Here is a 23,240-nt window from a genome sequence, read left to right on the forward strand (position 1 = left end):
TGATGATCAGCACTGATGATGATGTTCAGGACTCATGATGATGATGATCAGGATTCATGATGATGATGATGATCAGGACTCATGATGATGAGGAGGACTCATGATGATGATGATCAGGACTCATGATGATGATGATGATCAGGACTCGATGATGATGATGATGATGATCAGGACTCATGATGATGATGATGATCAGGACTCATGATGATGATGATGATGATCAGGACTCATGATGATGATGATGATGATGATCAGGACTCGATGATGATGATGATGATCACGACTCATGATGATGATGATGATCAGGACTCATGATGATGATGATGGTGATGGTGATCAGGACTCGATGATGATGATGGTGATCAGGACTCATGATGATGATGATGATCAGGACTCATGATGATGATGATGATGATGGGGACTCATGATGATGATGATGATCAGGACTCATGATGATGATGATCAGGACTCATGATGATGATGATCCGGACTCGATGATGATGATGATGATCACGACTCATGATGATGATGATGATCAGGACTCATGATGATGATGATGGTGATGGTGATCAGGACTCGATGATGATGGTGATCAGGACTGATGATGATGATGATGATCAGGACTCATGATGATGATGATCAGGACTCATGATGATGATGATGATGATGGGGACTCATGATGATGATGATGATGATCGGGACTCGATGATGATGATGATGATCAGAACTCATGATGATGATGATGATAATTATGAGGACTCATGATCATGATGATTATGATCAGGACTCATGATGATGATGATGATCAGGACTCATGATGATGATGACGATGATGATCAGGACTCATGATGATGATTATGATCAAGACTCATGATGATGATGATGATGATCAGGACTCATGATGATGATGATGATGATGATCAGGACTCATGATGATGATCAGGACTCATGATGATGATGAGGACTCGATGATGATCAGGACTCATGATGATGATGATGATAATCAGGACTCATGATGATGATGATGATGATGATCAGGACTCCTGATGATGATGATGATCAGGACTCATGATGATGATAAGGATGATCAGGACTGATGATGATGATGATCATCAGGACTCATGATGACGATGATCAGGACTCATGATGATGATGATAATCAGGACTCATGATGATGATGATGATGATGATCAGGACTTGATGATGATGATCAGGACTCATGATGATAATGATGATCAGGACTGATGATGATGTTCAGGACTCATGATGATGATGATCAGGACTCATGATGATGATGATGATCAGGACTCATGATGATGATCAGGACTCATGATGATGATGATGATGATCAGGACTCATGATGATGATGATCAGGACTCATGATGATGATGATGATCAGGACTCATGATGATGATGATGATGATGATCAGGACTCATGATGATGATAATGATGATCAGGACTCGATGATGATGATGATCAGCACTCATGATGATGATGATAATTATCAGGTCTCATGATGATGATGAATGTGATCAGGACTCATGATGATGATGATCAGGACTCATGATGATGATGATGATGATGATGATCAGGACTCATGATGATGATGATGATGATCAGGACTCATGATGATGATGATGATGATCAGGACTCATGATGATGATGAGGACTCATGATAATGATGAACAGGACTCATGATGATGAACAGGACTCATGATGATGATGATGATGATGATGATGATCAGGACTCATGATGATGATGATGATCCGGACTCATGATGATGATGATGATGATAATTATCAGGACTCATGATGATGATGATGATGATCAGGACTCATGATGATGATTATGATGATGATCAGGACTCATGATGATGATCAGGACTCATGATGATGATGATGATGATCAGGACTCATGATGATGATGATGATGATGATCAGGACTCGATGATGATGATCAGGACTCATGATGATGATGATGATAATTATGAGGACTCATGATGATGATGATGATGATCAGGACTCATGATGATGATGATGATCAGGACTCATGATAATGATGATGATGATCAGGACTCATGATAATGATGATGATGATCAGGACTCATGATGATGATGATCAGGACTCATGATGATGATGATGATGATGATCAGGACTCATGATGATGATGAGGACTCGATGATGATCAGGACTCATGATGATGATGATGATAATCAGGACTCATGATGATGACGATGATGATCAGGACTCCTGATGATGATGATGATCAGGACTCATGATGATGATAATGATCAGGACTGATGATGATGATGATCATCAGGACTCATGATGACGATGATCAGGACTCATGATGATGATGATAATCAGGACTCATGATGATGATGATGATGATCAGGACTCGATGATGATCAGGACTCATGATGATAATGATGATCAGGACTGATGATGATGTTCAGGACTCATGATGATGATGATCAGGATTCATGATGATGATGATCAGGACTCATGATGATGATCAGGACTCATGATGATGATGATCAGGACTCATGATGATGATGATGATGATCAGGACTCGATGATCATCAGGACTCGATGATGATGATGATCAGGACTCATGATGATGATGATGATCAGGACTCATGATGATGATAATGATGATCAGGACTCATGATGATGATGATGATCAGGACTCATGATGATGATGATGATGATCAGGACTCATGATGATGATGATGATTATGAGGACTCATGATGATGATGATGATCAGGACTCATGATGATGATGATCAGGACTCATGATGATGATGATGATCAGGACTCATGATGATGATGATGATGATCAGGACTCATGATGATGATGAGGACTCGATGATGATCAGGACTCATGATGATGATGATGATAATCAGGACTCATGATGATGATGACGATGATCAGGACTCATGATGATGATGATGATCAGGACTCATGATGATGATAATGATGATCAGGACTGATGATGATGATCATCATCAGGACTCATGATGACGATGATCAGGACTCATGATGATGATGATAATCAGGACTCATGATGATGATGATGATGATCAGGACTCAATGATGATCAGGACTCATGATGATAATGATGATCAGGACTCATGATGATGATGATCAGGATTCATGATGATGATGATCAGGACTCATGATGATGAGAATCAGGACTCATGATGATGATGATCAGGACTCATGATGATGATGATGATGATCAGGACTCGATGATGATGATGATCATCAGGACTCGATGATGATGATGATGATGATCAGGACTCATGATGATGATGATGATGATGATGATCAGGACTCATGATGACGATGATGATGATTAGGACTCGATGATGATGATGATCAGGACCCGATGATGATGATCAGGACTGATGATGATGATCAGGACTCATCATGATGATGAACAGGACTCTTGATGATGATCAGGACTCGTGATGATGATGATGATGATGATCAGGACTCATGATGATGATGATGATGATCAGGACTCATGATGATGATGATGATCAGGACTCATGAGTCCTGATCATGAGGATGATGATGATGATCAGGACTCATGATGATGATGATGATGATGATGATGATCCGCACTCATGATGATGATGATGATGATCAGGACTCATGATGATGATGATGATGATGATCAGGACTCCTGATGATGATGATGATGATGATCAGGACTCCTGATGATGATGATGATGATGATGATCAGGACTCATGATGATGATGATGATGATCAGGAACCATGAGTCCTGATCATGAGGATGATGATGATGATCAGGACTGATGATGATGATGATGATCAGGACTCATGATGATGATGATGATCAGGACTCATGATGATGATGATGATCAATACTCATGATGATGATGATGATGATCAGGACTCATGATGATGATGATGATCAGGACTCATGATGATGATGATCAGGACTCATGATGATGATGAGGACTCGATGATGATCAGGACTCATGATGATGATGATGATCAGGACTCATGATGATGATCAGGACTCATGATGATGATGATCAGGACTCATGATGATGATGATGATGATGATCAGGACTCGATGATGATGATGATGATGATCAGGACTCATGATGATGATGATGATCAGGACTCGATGATGATGATGATCAGGACTCATGATGATGATGAGGACTCATGATGATGATGATGATGATCAGGACTCATGATGATGATGATGATGATCAGGACTCCTGATGATGATGATGATAATTATCAGGACTCATGATGATGATGAATATGATCAGGACTCATGATGATGATGATGATGATCAGGACTCATGATGATGATGATGATGAGGACTCATGATGATGATCAAGACTCATGATGATGATCAGGACTCATGATGATGATGATGATGATCAGGACTCGATGATGATGATGATCAGGACTCATGATGATAATGATGATTAGGACTGATGATGATGATCAGGACTCATGATGATGATGATCAGGACTCATGATTATGATGATGATGATCAGGACTCATGATGATGATGATGATGATGATCAGGACTCCTGATGATGATGATGATGATGATCAGGACTCCTGATGATGATGATGATGATGATCAGGACTCCTGATGATGATGATGATGATGATCAGGACTCCTGATGATGATGATGATGATGATCAGGACTCGATGATGATGATGATCAGGACTCATGATGATGATGATCAGGACTCATGATGATCATGATGATCAGGACTCATGTGTCCTGATCATGAGGATGATGATGATGATCGGGACTCATGATGATGATGATGATGATGATGATCATGACTCATGATGATGATGATGATGATCAGGACTCATGATGAAGATGATGATGATGATCAGGACTCATGATGATGATGATCAGGACTCATGATGATGATGATGATGATCAGGACTCAATGATCATGATGATGATGATGATGATCAGGCCTCATGATGATGATGATGATGATGATGATGATCAGGACTCATGATGATGATAATGATGATCAGGACTCGATGATGATGATGATCAGCACTCATGATGATGATGAGGACTCATGATAATGATGATGATGATCAGGACTCATGATGATGATGATGATGATGATCAGGACTCATGATGATGATGAGGACTCGATGATGATCAGGACTCATGATGATGATGATGATAATCAGGACTCATGATGATGATGATGATCAGGACTCCTGATGATGATGATGATCAGGACTCATGATGATGATAATGATGATCAGGACTGATGATGATGATGATCATCAGGACTCATGATGACGATGATCAGGACTCATGATGATGATGATAATCAGGACTCATGATGATGATGATGATGATCAGGACTCGATGATGATCAGGACTCATGATGATAATGATGATCAGGACTGATGATGATGTTCAGGACTCATGATGATGATGATCAGGATTCATGATGATGATGATCAGGACTCATGATGATGATCAGGACTCATGATGATGATGATCAGGACTCATGATGATGATGATGATGATCAGGACTCGATGATGATCATCAGGACTCGATGATGATGATGATCAGGACTCATGATGATGATGATGATCAGGACTCATGATGATGATGATGATGATGATCAGGACTCCTGATGATGATGATGATGATGATCAGGACTCCTGATGATGATGATGATGATGATCAGGACTCATGATGATGATAATGATGATCAGGACTGATGATGATGATCATCATCAGGACTCATGATGATGATGATCAGGACTCATGATGATGATGATCATCAGGACTCATGATGATGATGATGATCAGGACTCATGATGATGATGATGATGATGATCAGGACTCCTGATGATGATGATGATGATGATCAGGACTCCTGATGATGATGATGATGATGATGATGATGATCAGGACTCATGATGATGATGATGATCAGGACTCATGAGTCCTGATCATGATGATGATGATGATCGGGACTCATGATGATGATGATGATGATGATCAGGACTCATGATGATGATGATGATGATCAGGACTCATGATGATGATGATCAGGACTCATGATGATGATGATGATGATCAGGACTCATGATGATGATTATGGTGATCAGGACTCATGATGTAGATGATGATGATGATGATGATCCGGACTCATGATGATGATGATGATGATGATGATGATGATCAGGACTCATGATGATGATAATGATGATCAGGACTCATGATGATGATGATGATGATCAGCACTCATGATGATGATGATGATAATTATCAGGACTCATGATGATGATGAATATGATCAGGACTCATGATGATGATGATGATGATCAGGACTCATGATGATGATGATGATGATCAGGACTCATGATGATGATGATGATGATCCGGACTCATGATGATGATGATGATGATGGTGATCTGGACTCATGATGATGATGATGATGATGATCAGGACTCATGATGATGATAATGATGATCAGGACTCATGATGATGATGATGATGATGATCAGCACTCATGATGATGATGATGATGATAATTATCAGGACTCATGATGATGATGAATATGATCAAGACTCATGATGATGATGATGATGATCAGGACTCATGATGATGATGATGATGATCAGGACTCATGATGATGATGATGATGATGATCAGGACTCATGATGATGATGATGATGATTAGGACTCATGATGATGATGATCAGGACTCATGATGATGATGATGATCAGGACTCATGATGATGATGATGATCATCAGGACTCATGATGATGATGATGATGATCATCAGGACTCATGATGATGATGATCAGGACTCATGATGATGATGATGATCAGGACTCATGATGATGATGATGATGATGATCAGGACTCATGATGATGATGATGATGATCAGGACTCATGATGATGATGATGATGAGGACTCATGATGATGATGATGATGATCAGGACTCATGATGATGATGATGATCAGGACTCATCATGATGATGATGATGATCAGGACTCATCATGATGATGATGATCAGGACTCATGATGATGATGATGATGATGATGATCAGGACTCATGATGATGATGTTGATTAGAACTCATGATGATGATGATGATCAGGACTCGATGATGATGATCAAGACTCATGATGATGATGATGATGATGATGATCAGGACTCATGATGATGATGATCAGGACTCATGATGATGATGATCAGGACTCATGATGATGATGATCAGGACTGATGATGATGATGATGGTCAGGACTCATGATGATGATGATCAGGACTCATGATGATGATGATGATCAGGACTCATGAGTCCTGATCATGAGGATGATGATGATGATGATGATCAGGACTCATGATGATGATGATGATCAGGACTCATGATGATGATGATGATGATGATCAGGACTCATGATGATGATGATCAGGACTCGATGATGATGATGATCAGGACTCGATGATGATGATGATGATCAGGCCTCATGATGATGATGATGATGATGATCAGGACTCATGATGATGATAATGATGATCAGGACTCGATGATGATGATGATCAGCACTCATGATGATGATGATAATTATCAGGTCTCATGATGATGATGAATGTGATCAGGACTCATGATGATGATGATGATCAGGACTCATGATGATGATGATGATGATGATGATCAGGACTCATGATGATGATGATGATCAGGACTCATGATGATGATGATGATGATCAGGACTCATGATGATGATGAGGACTCATGATAATGATGAACAGGACTCATGATGATGAACAGGACTCATGATGATGATCAGGACCCATGATGATGATCAGGACTCATGATGATGATGATGATCAGGACTCATGATGATGATAATGATGATCAGGACTGATGATGATGATGATCATCAGGACTCATGATGATGATGATCAGGACTCATGATGATGATGATCATCAGGACTCATGATGATGATCATCAGGACTCATGATGATGATGATGATCAGGACTCATGATGATGATGATGATGATGATCAGGACTCCTGATGATGATGATGATGATGATGATGATGATGATCAGGACTCATGATGATGATGATGATGATCGGGACTCATGATGATGATGATGATGATGATCAGGACTCATGATGATGATGATGATGATCAGGACTCATGATGATGATGATCAGGACTCATAATGATGATGATGATGATCAGGACTCATGATGATGATTATGATGATCAGGACTCATGATGTAGATGATGATGATGATGATGATCCGGACTCATGATGATGATGATGATGATGATGATCAGGACTCATGATGATGATGATGATGATGATCAGGACTCATGATGATGATAATGATGATCAGGACTCATGATGATGATGATGATGATCAGCACTCATGATGATGATGATGATAATTATCAGGACTCATGATGATGATGAATATGATCAGGACTCATGATGATGATGATGATGATCAGAACTCATGATGATGATTATGATGATCAGGACTCATGATGATGATGATGATGATCCGGGCTCATGATGATGATGATGATGATGGTGATCAGGACTCATGATGATGATGATGATGATGATCAGGACTCATGATGATGATAATGATGATCAGGACTCATGATGATGATGATGATGATGATCAGCACTCATGATGATGATGATGATGATGATCAGGACTCATGATGATGATGATCATGATGATGATCAGGACTCATGATAATGATGATGATGATGATGATCAGGACTCAGGATGATGATGATGATCGGGACTCATGATGATGATGATGATGATCAGGACTTGATGATGATGATCAGGACTCATGATAATGATGATGATGATCACGACTCATGATGATGTTGATGATGATCAGGACTCATGATGATGATGATGATGATTATCAGGACTCATGATGATGATGATGATGATTCTTGCCTCGACGACGATGATGATGATGATTCTTTCCTCTAGGGTGGACTTGTTCTCTCTTGGAGCAGTTTTAGTTCACAGTTAGGCCCTGTGTTCCTCTCTTCTCTTTTCATGCTATTTTACTGGCTTCCCTCACTCCTCACAGTGGGACCACAGGAGACTGCTAAAAAGTGATGTTAGGTTTTCTGCTTATGACAACGATAAATTTAGTTTTCTCTGTCTTGTTTTGTGTCAGTTTCAGGGTCATCTGTTTCTATTGATCTTTATATCCTATTTAGTGAATGTGTGGACAGATTTAGCCTTACTTAGCTGCAGTTCTCCTCAAGTACTTAGAAGTCTCTTTTATGTCTTGTTTAAGAAACTCTTCGTAGATCAAGTTTATAAAGATACAAAGATTTAAAGATATAAAGTTTTGTTTTGTTTTGTTTTGAGACGGAGTTTCACTCTTGTAACCCAGACTGGAGTGCAGTGACGCGATCTTGGCTCCCTGGAACCTCCGCCTCCCAGGTTCAAGCAATTCTCTTGTCTTAGCTTTCTGAGTAGCTGGGATTACATGTGCTCACCACCACCCCTGGTTAATTTTTTTTGTGTTTTTACTAGAGATGGGTTTCATCATGTTGGCCAGGCTGGTTTTGAACTCCTTACCTCAGGTGATCCACCCGCCTCGTCCTCCCAAAGTGCTGGGATTACAGACGTGAGCCACCATGCTTGGCCAATTATACATAAAGATTTTTGTTGTTGTTGCTTAACTCTTCTGTGTCTTTACAGATTTTTTTTAGGGAGGGCAGTTTGAACTATCCAATACTTGAAAAGATGGTTTTTACATCTTCTATATTCATAGTGGATTGTTCTATATCTACTAAGTTTTGTAGGACTTACTTTATATATTTTAGTCTACTATTAAATACATGCAAGGTTAGAATTATTATAATTTTATTGGCTTACAGGGAATCTTGTGTCCTCTGTACTTTCACCCTCATCTCCCATTCCTGGATTATTTTGAAGCAAATCCTGGTCATCATATTTCATCTGTAAAACATAATAATAGTTACTATATTATTATCTATTTCATTTAATGTTAATATTAGTTCTTAAGATTTTTTGGTGACTGTAATGCTCATTTAACTTTCCTTATTTCATGGCATGTATATTTTGAGTTTACATCCTATAATACTTTCTTTCTTCCAGCATTTTTTTGTGAAGCAAATGTTAAACAATTATATTTTGGTGGATACTAAAAAGTTGAAAGGCTTATAGAATGAACACCTGTCAGTCTACCACCTACAGTCAGCATTTAGCTCTGTGCTCCATATTCTTTATCACTTACTTATCCAGCTGTACATTGCTCTCTCCATCCATAAGTCCATCTTCCTTTTGATGCTCTTTAATATTGGAGACATCATTATCCTTTACTGATAAACACTTCAGCATGCATATCAATAAGTAATATTACAATGTTTCTTTGTGGTTCTTCTTAGGACTTATGTAAGATGCATAAATCTTAAGTGTAACATTCAGTGAGCTTTGACATATGCATAACTTTATGTAATCTGGACCCCTATGACAACACATAACAATTACTTTCACCCCAGAAGTACTCTTATGCCTTTTTCCAGTCATTTCCTGCCCCCACATCCACCAGAGAAAATCACTATTTGGATTTTGTTCAATATGCCTTAATTTCACCTATCTTAGAACTTCTTGTAAGTGGAATTACACAGTATACTCTCTGTCAGAAAATTAGCAGGTTGATTTTTTTTTATGGTTATTGTTGTTGACTTTGTCCTGTTGTTTCCCAAAAAAGCAGGTTCATACAGACTGTGGAGTTCTTTCCCATTCCTTGCTTCCCACCACCCCATAAAAAATGTGGGGGCATCCACTGAGAAATTTGGAGCCGGTGTGAGTTTTCATGGGTATGAGGTCTCTGCTTTTGGATTTATGATCGGTGCCACTCCCTCAGTTTGCATAGGTGGGAAGAGACTCCTTTCTTAGTCATCTCAAATATCATAGACATGACAAAATATCATAGACTGGGAGGCTTAAACAACAGACATTTATTTCTTACAGTTCTAGAATCTGGGAATTCCAAGATGAAGGTGCTGGCACCTTTGCTTCATTGTGAGGGTCCCCATCCTGGCTCGCAGGCTGCCACCTTCTTGCTGTGTCCTCTCATAGTCACCCCATGATCTCAACTAAACCTGTTTATCTCCCAACAACTCCACCTCCAAATACCATCACATTGGAGGTTAAGGCATCAACATATGAATTTAGGGGGGATGCTAATGTTCAGTCCATTATCAACTCCCTTCTCTCGCCCCCATATTAATTGCTTGCTGATTTGTCTGTCAGTTAATTAAAATAAAAGGCTTCTTGTCTACCACTGACTTCTGAAAGTGTGAATGTTTAATGTAATGGGAGTACATGTTAGGATTTTATTTAACTCATAAGTGAGGTTACTGGCAGAATGACAAAGCTGGTTCAGTGCAGGTATGAGAAGATGGGGTGTATGTGGGTAGTGCCAAAATAACACCATTGTAAGTTACCCTGTAACTTTACAGAATCAGCAAACTTAACTCTCATTATCTGAGTGATCAGAAAAATTAGAAATTATACAGATGATGTAGGAAAGCTCATGTAATCATATATCCGACAAGTTTTGGAGTACTTTTCCTGGACAACATGGCGAAATCCCCTCTCTACAAAAAATACAAAAATTAACCAGGCAGTGGCGCCTATGGCTTGACTACAGGCAGGCACCTGGAGTTCAGCTATTCGGGAAGTTAAGGTGAGAGGATCGTGTAAGCCTGGGAGGTCGAGGCTGCAGTGAACCATGATCATGCCACTGTACTCCAGCCTGGGCAACAGAGTGAGACCCTGTCTCAAAAAAACAAAAGTATTTATCATAATGGGATTTTGAATTATATCAAATCCTTTTCTGTATCTGTTGAGATGATCATGTGTCTTTTGGTCCTTCACTCTGTTGATGTGATGTATCACAAGTATTGATTTGTGTATGTTGAATCATGATTGCATACCTGGGATAAATCTCATTTGGTCATGGTGTATTATCTTTTCTGTGTTACTGGATTGGGTTTGCTAGTATTTTGTTGAGGATTTTTCCATTTAGCGTCATCAGGGATATTGGCCTGTAGTTCTCTGTTTTTGTTGTGTTCTTGTCTGTTTTTGGTATCAGGATAATGCTGGTCTTGTAGAATGAGTTAGGAAGAATTCCTCCCTGCCCCGCTTCAGGTTTTTGGAATAGTTTGAGAAGAATTGATGTTTGTTGTTCTTTATGAGTTTACTAGAATTAAGCAGTAAAGCAATTGGGTCCTAGGTTTTTCTTTGATAGAAGACCTTTCATTACTGATTCAGTCTCATTGTTGGTCTGTTCTCCAGGAATATATGCAGAACATGTCCTGCGGCCCAAGAATCTTGGACTTGCACATCAGAGGCAACAGCAACTACAATTTTCTGATCAAAGCTTCCAGAGTGACACAGCTGAAGGTCAAGAGAAAGAAAAAAGCTCTAAGCCCATGGCATTTTCCAGCCCACCCCTAAGACATGCAGTAAGCTCAAGGAGGAGGAACAGCGTAGTGGAAATAGAGTCTAGTCAAGGCCAGAGGGAAAATCCTACAGAAATAGACAAAGTATTGAAAGGAATAGAAAATTCAAGATGGGGAGCATTCAGGTGTACAGAGCGTGGGCAAGACTTAAGCCAGAAGACGATAGTAATCATACACAAAAAAGCACATTCCAGGCAGAAACTTTTTACATGCAGGGAGTGTCACCAGGGCTTTAGAAATGAGTCAGCATTGCTCTTGCACCAGAAGACACACACAGGAGAGAAGTCCTATGTATGCAGTGAGTGTGGGCGAGGCTTCAGCCTCAAGGCAAATCTCCTCAGACACCAGAGGACACACTCAGGAGAGAAGCCTTTTCTGTGCAAGGTGTGTGGACGAGGCTACACCAGTAAGTCATACCTCACTGTGCATGAGAGAACACACACAGGAGAGAAGCCTTATGAATGCCAGGAGTGTGGGCGAAGGTTTAATGATAAGTCCTCATACAACAAGCACTTGAAGGCACATTCAGGGGAGAAGCCTTTTGTGTGCAAGGAGTGTGGGCGAGGCTATACTAATAAGTCATACTTCGTTGTGCACAAGAGAATACACTCAGGAGAGAAGCCTTACAGATGCCAGGAGTGTGGCCGAGGCTTTAGCAATAAGTCACACCTCATCACACACCAGAGGACACACTCAGGGGAGAAGCCCTTCGCGTGCAGGCAGTGTGAGCAAAGTTTTAGCGTGAAAGGAAGTCTCCTCAGACACCAGAGAACACACTCAGGGGAGAAGCCTTTTGTGTGCAAGGATTGTGAGCGAAGCTTTAGCCAAAAGTCAACTCTCATCTACCACCAGAGAACACACTCAGGGGAGAAACCTTTCGTTTGTAGAGAATGTGGGCAAGGGTTTATTCAGAAGTCAACTCTCGTGAAACATCAGATCACACACTCAGAGGAGAAGCCTTTTGTGTGCAAGGACTGTGGACGAGGCTTTATCCAAAAGTCAACCTTCACATTACACCAGAGGACACACTCAGAGGAGAAGCCTTATGGATGTCGGGAGTGTGGGCGAAGGTTTCGGGATAAGTCCTCGTATAACAAGCACCTGAGGGCACACTTGGGAGAGAAACGTTTTTTCTGCAGGGATTGTGGGCGAGGCTTTACCTTGAAGCCAAATCTCACCATACATCAGAGGACACACTCAGGAGAGAAACCCTTCATGTGCAAGCAGTGTGAGAAAAGTTTTAGTTTGAAGGCAAATCTTCTTAGACATCAGTGGACACACTCAGGGGAAAGGCCATTTAATTGCAAGGATTGTGGGCGAGGCTTCATCCTAAAGTCAACTCTCCTCTTCCACCAGAAGACACACTCGGGGGAGAAGCCTTTCATCTGTAGTGAATGTGGGCAAGGATTTATCTGGAAGTCAAACCTTGTGAAACACCAGCTTGCACATTCTGGCAAGCAGCCTTTTGTATGCAAGGAGTGTGGGCGAGGCTTCAACTGGAAGGGAAATCTCCTCACACACCAGAGGACACACTCAGGGGAGAAGCCCTTCGTGTGTAATGTGTGTGGACAAGGCTTCAGCTGGAAGAGAAGTCTCACCAGACACCACTGGCGGATACACTCAAAGGAGAAGCCTTTTGTGTGCCAGGAGTGTAAGCGAGGCTATACCAGTAAGTCAGACCTCACTGTGCATGAAAGAATACACACAGGAGAGAGGCCTTATGAATGCCAAGAGTGTGGACGAAAGTTTAGCAATAAGTCATACTACAGTAAGCACTTAAAGAGACACTTACGTGAGAAGGGTTTTTGTACAGGGAGTGTGGGTGAGGCTTCATCTTGAAGCCATATCTCACCAGCCATCAAGAGGACACACACAGGAGAGTAACTTTGCTTTGTTACAAGCTTCAGTTGAGGCTGCATAACTTGTTTGTGAAGATATAACAAAGGCAGACAGAATCCAGAGGGCCACAGAGAACCTGAATTCAACTCATGTGTCCCCAAGAGATTCGGAGAAAAGAGGTCAATGTTTAAGGAACAGAGATGCCAGTTGAGGGGAGGGCATTATCTGGGCTATTGGGGAAATACGGTCTCTTTCCTACTGAGCACATGTTCTTGTATTTGTGCCAGGCTGTGCTTTCTAAGGACTGCTCTTAGCCAGTGACTGCAGAGCAGGGATACCAAGGGAGGTCTGTTACTGACAATCTCCCCAACCTCCTTGGACTGCAGGCAATCTAGGACACCTCCACCAAACCTCTTCTTGCACTTTCCTTCCCTCTGGCTGCCCTCCCAGCCTTCCTTGGTTTGAATGTCCTTAATTTATGTTGAAACGCTACATAAACTGTTTACTGTTGAAATAGTGTGACAGTATTAGGAAGTGGGACCTTTGGGAAGTGATTAAGTCAAGTCATGAAGATAGAGTTTTTGTGAATGGGATCAGGTGCCCTTATGAAAAGGCTTGATAGAGGGAGTTTGTCCTGTGGCCCTTCTATTTTCTGCTCTGTGAGGACACAATGCTCCTCCCTTCCAAAAGATGCAGCATGAAGGCATCATCTTAGAAACAGACATGAGCCCTCAACAGACAATTGAACCTACTGATATTTTGATGATGAACTTCGCCTCCAGAACTCTGGGAAAATAAAGTCCTCTTTATACATTTCCTAGCCAGTGGTATTTTGTTATAACAGCTCAAATAGACTAAGTAACTGCTCCCCTCATCATTCTCTCACAATCATATCTTGAAATAAAATCTCTGTACGTGCACTCCCATCTTGGTCTTTGCAGAGAACTCCCTCCAACATAGCGATACCAAGAACAGTCTGACAAAACAGGTGGTAAAATAGGGATCTGGGGACCACTCACCTGCCTGGCAGGAGTAAAGCAGGTTGGCTAGTGGGGCACAGGTAGGTGGTTAGCTGCAAAATATTTCACAGGTGATTTCCTGAGAAAATGCTTCAATGATAGAGAATGCTGTGGCATGTGTGATGATGCGGGCCTTGGAAAATGTAGGGAAAGTGCCTACAAAGAGCGGAGTAGACTGATTATCGCTGATCTGCATTACCACCTGCAGAAGGACCTTGAGAAATTGAAGACGTCATTCAGCCATTAGCAAACAGTGGTTAAGTAAACCAGGACTCCTTGGTGAGTGCTTACGAGGCCTTTATCTTCTTGGATAGAAGGCAGAATCATTGCCCAAATATGTGGGCTGAAGGCCTTGTGGCAGAGCTCTACAGATGTTGGAATGCTTAGCCAATGCATGTCTATTTTGTAGAGGTCAGACCCTTTGTGAGGAAAATCTGGGATCCTGAAAAATGATACAGGAACATCTCCATGGATGCCCAAGATTGCCTCTGCCATGCTCCCAGCCACAGACCATCTGAGTGTGTAGAAATGGCCCATCCTTCCTTATGAATAGCATTTCCACCATTCATTACCACAGAACCTTCACAATTAAGGCCAGCTTAATGCACATGTGCCCTACATAGCTGTACACAACCCCTGTCCAGCACAGGGAAGATACATGCAATATGCCTATCCTTTTGTAAACGGTATTTGTGATGCTTGTCCTTCAACTTCCATAACTTTCCTCATACTCATTTTGAGTTTCACTATACATTGTGGGTTCACCAGAATTCTGTGCTTCTCTTCCATATTAAACACATTTACATCTGAGTAATCAGGGACACTGACAGCCCCAAGAGACACCACTGTCCATTTGGACCCAGAATTTGATTTGAATTCAGAAGACAACATCTTAGCATAAACAGCCAAGGAACCTGGTCAACGCATTTCCTGCTCAAGTTCCTTTTGAGCAGGAAAATGATCACACAGATGGGATTGGAAACATAAGGCAACTCATAGCTACTTTTTCCCTGTTTCTTACTCAACATGAAGTTAGTGCACTGGTAGAATGTGCATATGGAGAAGTGAAGTAAAACAGTTGAATTAGAGATTAGACACAGTGGTTCATGCCTATAATCCCAACACTTTCTGATGCCAAGTTGAGTGGATCGCTTGAGTGCAGGAGTTCAAGACCAGCCTGGCTAAAGTGGCAAAATCCCATCTCTACAAAAAACTAGCCAGGTGTGGTGGCACATGCCTGTAGTCCAAGCTACTTGGGAGGCTTAGATGGGAGGATCACCTGAGGCTGGGAAGTTGAGGCTGCAGTGAGCTGTGACCACACCACTGCACTCAAGTCTGGGCAACAGAGTGAGACCTTGTCTAAAAAAGCAAAAAAAAAAAAAAAAAAAAAAAAAAAGGTTGAATTAGTTTCTGCAACATTTCTAACATTCTAAAAAAAAAACACACATCCTAATAGGAGCAACAAAGTAGAAACTGTCATTTCACTGATTGTGCTGATTAAATGGGCAATGCACAATATAATGATGAACAGGAAAGCTCGACAAATACATATGCACACACACACACACATATATATATAATATAATTATATAAACACATAATTATATTTGGGATTACACTTGTAACCCCAGCACTTTGGGAGGCCGAGGCAAGTGGATCACGAGATCAGGAGATCAAGACCATCCTGGCTAACACGGTGAAACCTAGTCTCTACTAAAAATACAAAAAATTAGCCGGGTGTGGTGGCAGGTGCCTGTAGTCACAGCTACTCGGGAAGCTGAGGCAGGAGAATGGTGTGAACCCGGGAGGCAGAGCTTGCAGTGAGCCAAGATCGCGCCACTGCACTCCAGCCTGGGTGACAGAGCGAGACTCCATCTAAAAAAAAAAAAAAAAATTGCCAAGAACTACCCAGCAGAAAGTTGAGTCCCTAATATGACAGTATTCCTCAAGAAAATAAACTATTTACCTGGGGACAAACTGACTACATCAGCCACCTGCCAGCCTCTAAAAAACAGTGATTCAGCCTCACAGGGATAAATACCTGGATTTATTCCAAACATGGATTTGCCTTTCTAGTGCTGTAAGGCTCAGCCAGCACTATTGCTCATGCCTGATCCAAAGACATGAAATACCAAGTAATATAACATCCAACCCAGGAGATTCACTTCATAGCAAAAATGCTATCGGAGTGTAAGAGTAGATAACAACTCTAAATATATATGTATCCAACAACAGAGCACTCAGATACATAAAGCAAATACTATAAAAAATAAAGATTCCAAGACAATAACTATTGAGAACTTCACTCCACTGTCAGCATTGGATCATCTAAACAGAAAAAATCAACAAACATTGGATTTAAACTGCACTTTAGACCAAATGGACCTAACAGATATTTCAGAATCTTTTATCCAACAGCTGTAGAACACACATTCTTCTCATCAGCACATGGAACATTCTCCAGGGTAAACCTAATACATTAGGCCACAAAACAAGTCTCAACATTTTTTTTTTTTTTTAAAGACAGGGTCTCGCTCTGTCATCCAGGCAGGAGTGCAGTGCTGTTATCATAGCTCACTGCAGCCTTGAACTCTTGAGCTCAAATGATCCCCTCTTCAGCCTCCCAAGTAATAAGGACTACAGGTGCATACCACAATGCCTAGTTAATTTTCAACGTTTTGTAGAGACAGTGTCTCACTATGTTGCCCAGTCTTGTCTCAAACTCTGGGCCTCAAACAATCCTCCCACTTGAGGAGCTTCAGATTCCCAAAACACCAGGATTACAGGCGTGAGCCACCAAGCCTGGCCTCAACAAATTTTTAAAAATTGAGGCCTGTAATCCCAGAACTTTGGGACGCTGAGGCGGGCAGATCACAAGGTCAGGAGTTCAAGACCGTCCTGGCTAATATGGTGAAACCCCGTCTCTAGTAAAAATACAAAAAATTAGCTGGGCGTGGTGGCGGGCACCTGTAGTCCCAGCTACTCAGGAGGCTGAGGCAGGAGAATGGCATGAACCCACGAGGTGGAGCTTGCAGTGAGCCAAGATCCGCCACTGCACTCCAGTGTGGGCGATAGAGCGAGACTCCATCTCAAAAAAAAAAAAAAAAAATTTAAATCACATCTAGTATCTTCTCAGGCAACAATGGAATAAAACTAGGTATCAATAACAAGAGGAACTTTAGAAACTACAAATACATGGAAATTAACATATTCCTGAATGATGGTCAATGAAGAAATTAAGAAGGAAATAAAAACATTTCTTCAAGTAAAAAGTGTTGGAAACACACATCTCAAAACCTATGGGATACAACAAAAGCATTGCCATGAGGGAAATTTGTAACAATAACTAGAGTCAAAAAGCAGAAAGACTTCAAATAACCTAATGAGACACCTCAGGGAAAGAAAAACCAAACCCCAAATTAGTAAAAGGAAGACAGAATAAAGATCAGAGCAGAATAAAACAAAATAGAGACAAAATCTACAAGGAAACAATCACAGGGAAAGTTGTGTGGTTTTTTTGTTTGTTTGTTTTATTTTTTTTTAAGATAAAATCAATAAACCAGTAGCCAGACTAACCAACAATACAAAGAGGAAGCTCAAATAAATAAAATTAGAAATGAAAAAGAAAACATTACAACTGATTCCACAAAAATGCAAAGGATCATTAGAGACTCTTATAAGCAACTACACACTAACAAAGTGGAAAACCTAGAGGAAACGAATAAATTCCTAGATGCATTTTATATAACAAGATTGAATCATAAAGAAATACAGGCTATTCAAGACATGGTGGCTCCACTAGGTGATATGTTCTCTTAGCAGCTACCAGGGATCCCACCACCCACACTGGAGCTCCGGGGCCAGGCTTCACTTCTTCAGGCAGCACCAGATACTCTGAGACCTTCTAACAGTACCGGGTGAATGAGTTGGAGTCATCTTTCAAGGCTTGCTTAGCTTCTCTGGTGAGTGAGGACTATGTCAATGGCATTGATCAGGAAAACATTTAAACTGGTGTTGATCAGTATATCTAGGAGTTTCTGGATATTGCAACACAGGCAGAATGTTTTCCTACAGAAAACGATTGCAATTATTTGTCCAGACACCAGAGCAAGTTACCAAAGAGGATGTCTCAGAACTAAGGAATGAATTACAACAGAAACACACACTGTCCAGAAGCACTTGACAAAGCTGAGGCATTGGCAACGGGGGCTGAAGGGCATCAAATGTGCAGCACAGAACACCAGCCAGCAGCCCTCAGGGCTCCTCCGTGTACCTCAAGCAGGCATCTGCCAACATCCCTGCACCCCAGAAGCTGACCTGAGCACAAAGGTCAAGGCCATCAGCCCAAGATTGGGCTGGTGTCTGAGGCCGCCCTGTGCAGACAGTTTGTCACAAATCCCTTCTCGTGAACTTGGGATTTTGAATGAAGGAGTTAGTTTTATGCTCCCACCTAAATTTTTTTCACTATTTTTATAAGCTGTTAATGTCTTAAGTACTTTACAAAATGCCCAGAGCTTGAGTAAACCAAATTCTTTTTCTCTTTAGCACAGTTAAGACTGTCAGTGTGGTGACACTTATAGATTCTGTGTTTTTATGTTTGTATGACTTTTCATTTTTTTGTGTGTATTTCCTATTATTTGATCTGAGGGAAAAAAAAAATTGCAATAGCCTGAGAATCAGGGGATTAGGATTTTGGTTGTAGGCCTTTTATGATAATTACCCTTCAGTGGTAGTATAGAAAAATATGTAAATTTGCTGTTTCAAGACTTCAGAATACTTCAGAAGAGGAATCTAATGCAACCATGTTTGTAATGCTTCCAAAGCTCTTAGAATGGGGATTTTTTGTGTGAATAGGTCAGAATAGGATTAAGGTTTCCTGGGTTAGGGTAGTCACATTACAGTAGGATCCTTAGGTTGAGGCTGACTTTTATTCAGGGTAAGGTTATATTTTGTGTGGTGTTGGTTTACTTTTTTTTTTTTTTTTTTTTTATAGGGAGGGACATAGTAGGATCAGTGATATGCTAAATTTTGTCATGTTCTGCAATAAGGAATCCATTTAAGTAATGGGGCAGACCCTGTTCTCAGTAACATGGCAGTTGGGGCATAGGTGAAGTATGAGAGGCTAAAGCTTGCTCTGATTATCTTTTTTTGTTTTCAGTTTTGTTTGCTTATATTGTTTTTATTTTACATTTTGGGAAGAGAGAGATTTTCCATTAAGGAAGATTTTTGCTGTGGATTTGATTCCAAGGGACTGGGCTCTCAGGGTGGAGGTGGGCTTGCGGGTGCGATCCTTGGCTACTTAACCTCCACCAAGAGCATGCGGCGCCTCTGCCTTTGGGAAGATATTTTACTCTCTCGTTCGTTCCACAGGCCACCTCAGATACTCTGTTGAATTGCTGTTAAGAAATACAAGCATTGTTTCAGGCTCTCATTGCGTGAGGTTTTCCAGTGTTTTATGCAGTCTTTTATTAGATTACATCTTTTTACTCAGAACAAATGCTTCACTGTCATCTGAGCAGGGAGTACTCCTGTGGCTCAGTGTTTGGCTCACTTTGTTTTCTCCAGCCTTGAAGGTCCCTCCCACACACACTGACATCCATTCATCTCTTGATCTGATCTAGATGCCACCTGGTCCCTAAAGCCTCCCAGCACCTTTTCTGCTGCATCCCTAGGGCACAGGACTTTTATCTCTTCTATCGTCCTTTTTAGGTTCTCCCTTGTGGGTTAGTCATTTGTATCTGTCTCCCTGCCCATCACTAATTATACACCCATAAATATTAGACATTATTCCCTTTGAATATACCAGGACCATATGTTATTTATCCTTATAAATGATAGCTATTACTCTGTTTTGTCTGTGTATATACAGTATCTGGCATTGAACCTGTGATTAATTGCCTGAGACCAATGAATCCCCTCTGTGAGAATGTATAGTTTAAACAAAGCTTTTAAAACCCACATTATATTACCTCAAGGTTGTTAGCCTAGTCATCTAATGGTGATTCAAAACTCTGATTAGCAGCTTTAGATTTCTTGATTAAAGACCTAAATAAACTAAGTTTTAGGCTTTTTTTTTTTTTTTTTTTTGAGACAGAGTCTCACTCTGTTGCCCAGGCTGGAGTGCGATGGCGCGATCTTGGCTCATTGCAACCTCCGTCCCTCCAGGTTTAAGCAATTCTCTGCCTCAGCCTCCAGAGTAGCTGGGATGACAGGCACGTGCCACCACGCCTGGCTAATTTTTTGTATTTTCAGTAGAGACGGGGTTTCACCATCTTGGCCAGGCTGATCTTGAAATCCTGACCTTGTGATCCACCCAACTTGGCCTCCCAAAGTGCTGGGATTACAGGCATGAGCCAACGCACTCGGCCTTTCTTTCTTTCTTTCTTTTTTTTTTTTGAGACAGAGTCTCACACGGTTGCCAGGGCTGGAGTGCAATGATGCCATCTCGGCTCATTGCAATCTCAGCCTCCCAGGTTCAAGCAATTCTGCCTCAACCTCCTGAGTATCTGGGATTACAGGTGCCTGCCACTATGCCCAGCTAATTTTTTTTTTTTTTGTATTTTTTAGTAGAGATGGGGTTTCACTGTGTTGGCCAGGCTGGTCTCAAACTCCTGACCGTGATCTGCCCATCTCAGCCTCCCAAAGTGTTGGGATTACAGGCCTGAGCCATCGCACCTGGCCAGTTTTAGGCATTCTTTAAAAGGGGTTTTTAGTGAAAAGATTGGAAACTATTCTATTTAGTGCTCAGTGAAAATATTTTGAATTAATGTATATACCAGTTATTGCCATTTCCCTATTTAATTCAGAAGTTTTTTTAAATAAATAGCAATTTTTCAATCTTGAAAAAAAAAAAGGCATACAAAACCTGAACAGACTAATAAGTAACGAGATTGAATCCATAATAAAAAGTCTCCCAAGAGTGAAAAATCTAGGACCAGATGGCATTGCTGCTACATTCAACTTCAAAAGAACAACTAACATTAATTCTCAAATTATTCCAAAAACATGAAGAGGCAGAAATTATTTCAAACTTAATCTATGAGACCAGCATTACTCTAATACCAAGGAAACAACAGCCAAAACGTCCCTTATGAACATACAGTAAAAATCTTCAAGAGTACTAGCAAACTGAACCTAGCAACACATCAAAAAGATACCATGATCAATGGGCTCTACCTCAGGGATGCAAAAGAGGTTGAACATATGCAAATCAATAAATGTGATATATCACATCAACAGATTGAAAGACAAAAACTATGATCTTCTCAATAGATGCAGGAAAAGCATTTGATATAAGTTAACATTCCGTCCTGATAAAAACTGTCAACAAATTAGGCATAGAAAAAACATACCTCAACATAATATAGGCCACATATTACAAACCCACAGCTAACATCATAATGAATAGGGGAAAGCTGAAAGTCTTTCCTCTAAGAACTGAAACATGAATCAAATGCCTACTTTCACCTCACTTATTAACATAGTAGTGGAAGTCTTAGAATCAAGCAAGATAAAGAAATAGGCATCCAAATTGGAAAACAGAAAGGCAAATTATACCTTTTTACAGACAAGATGATCATTCTAAAGCCTTCACCAAAAAACTTAGAATAAACAAATTCAATAAAGTGACAAAAAAAAAAAGGCAAGATGTGGTGAAAAGGCAATTCTTATACACTGCTGCTGGGAATGTAAATTAGTACAGCCATTATGGAAAATGATACGGAGGTTCTTTTTAAAACTACAAATCGAACTGCCATACAATGAAGCAATCCTACAACTTGGTATCTATTCAAAGGAAAGGAAATCAGGCGGGG

General features: G+C 40.7%; 2 protein-coding genes and 1 pseudogene across 18 annotated transcripts in view; 2 read left to right on the plus strand and 1 right to left on the minus strand.

The window, feature by feature from the left end:
- Positions 1 to 15,220, plus strand: part of ZNF337 (zinc finger protein 337) — a 38,016-nt gene extending 22,796 nt beyond the window's left edge. For 7 of the 13 annotated variants that reach the window (XM_077951036.1, XM_077951038.1, XM_077951043.1 and 4 more), the window contains one exon: positions 12,402 to 15,220. In XM_077951036.1, the coding sequence (XP_077807162.1) occupies positions 12,402 to 14,407 (2,006 nt within the window). In that variant the 3' untranslated portion in view covers positions 14,408 to 15,220. Of the gene's footprint in view, positions 1 to 8,890; positions 9,513 to 10,809; positions 10,975 to 12,401 lie in introns of those variants that run through there. The other 6 variants (XM_077951033.1, XM_077951034.1, XM_077951046.1 and 3 more) reach the window with 3 other exon arrangements.
- The window catches only part of LOC114670419 (uncharacterized), a 33,488-nt gene continuing 20,163 nt past the window's right edge, over positions 9,916 to 23,240 (minus strand). The window contains exon 4 of one of the 5 annotated variants that reach the window (XR_013399698.1): positions 9,916 to 10,034. The gene's annotated coding sequence lies outside the window, so the exon portion shown is untranslated. Of the gene's footprint in view, positions 10,035 to 18,938; positions 20,823 to 23,240 lie in introns of those variants that run through there. The other 4 variants (XR_013399697.1, XR_013399699.1, XM_077951047.1 and 1 more) reach the window with 4 other exon arrangements.
- On the plus strand, positions 19,078 to 19,896 carry LOC107000524 (mediator of RNA polymerase II transcription subunit 28 pseudogene; annotated as a pseudogene).

The sequence above is a fragment of the Macaca mulatta genome, chromosome 10 (assembly GCF_049350105.2).
Source record: "Macaca mulatta isolate MMU2019108-1 chromosome 10, T2T-MMU8v2.0, whole genome shotgun sequence".
In the NCBI taxonomy this organism is placed as follows: Eukaryota; Metazoa; Chordata; class Mammalia; order Primates; family Cercopithecidae; genus Macaca; species Macaca mulatta.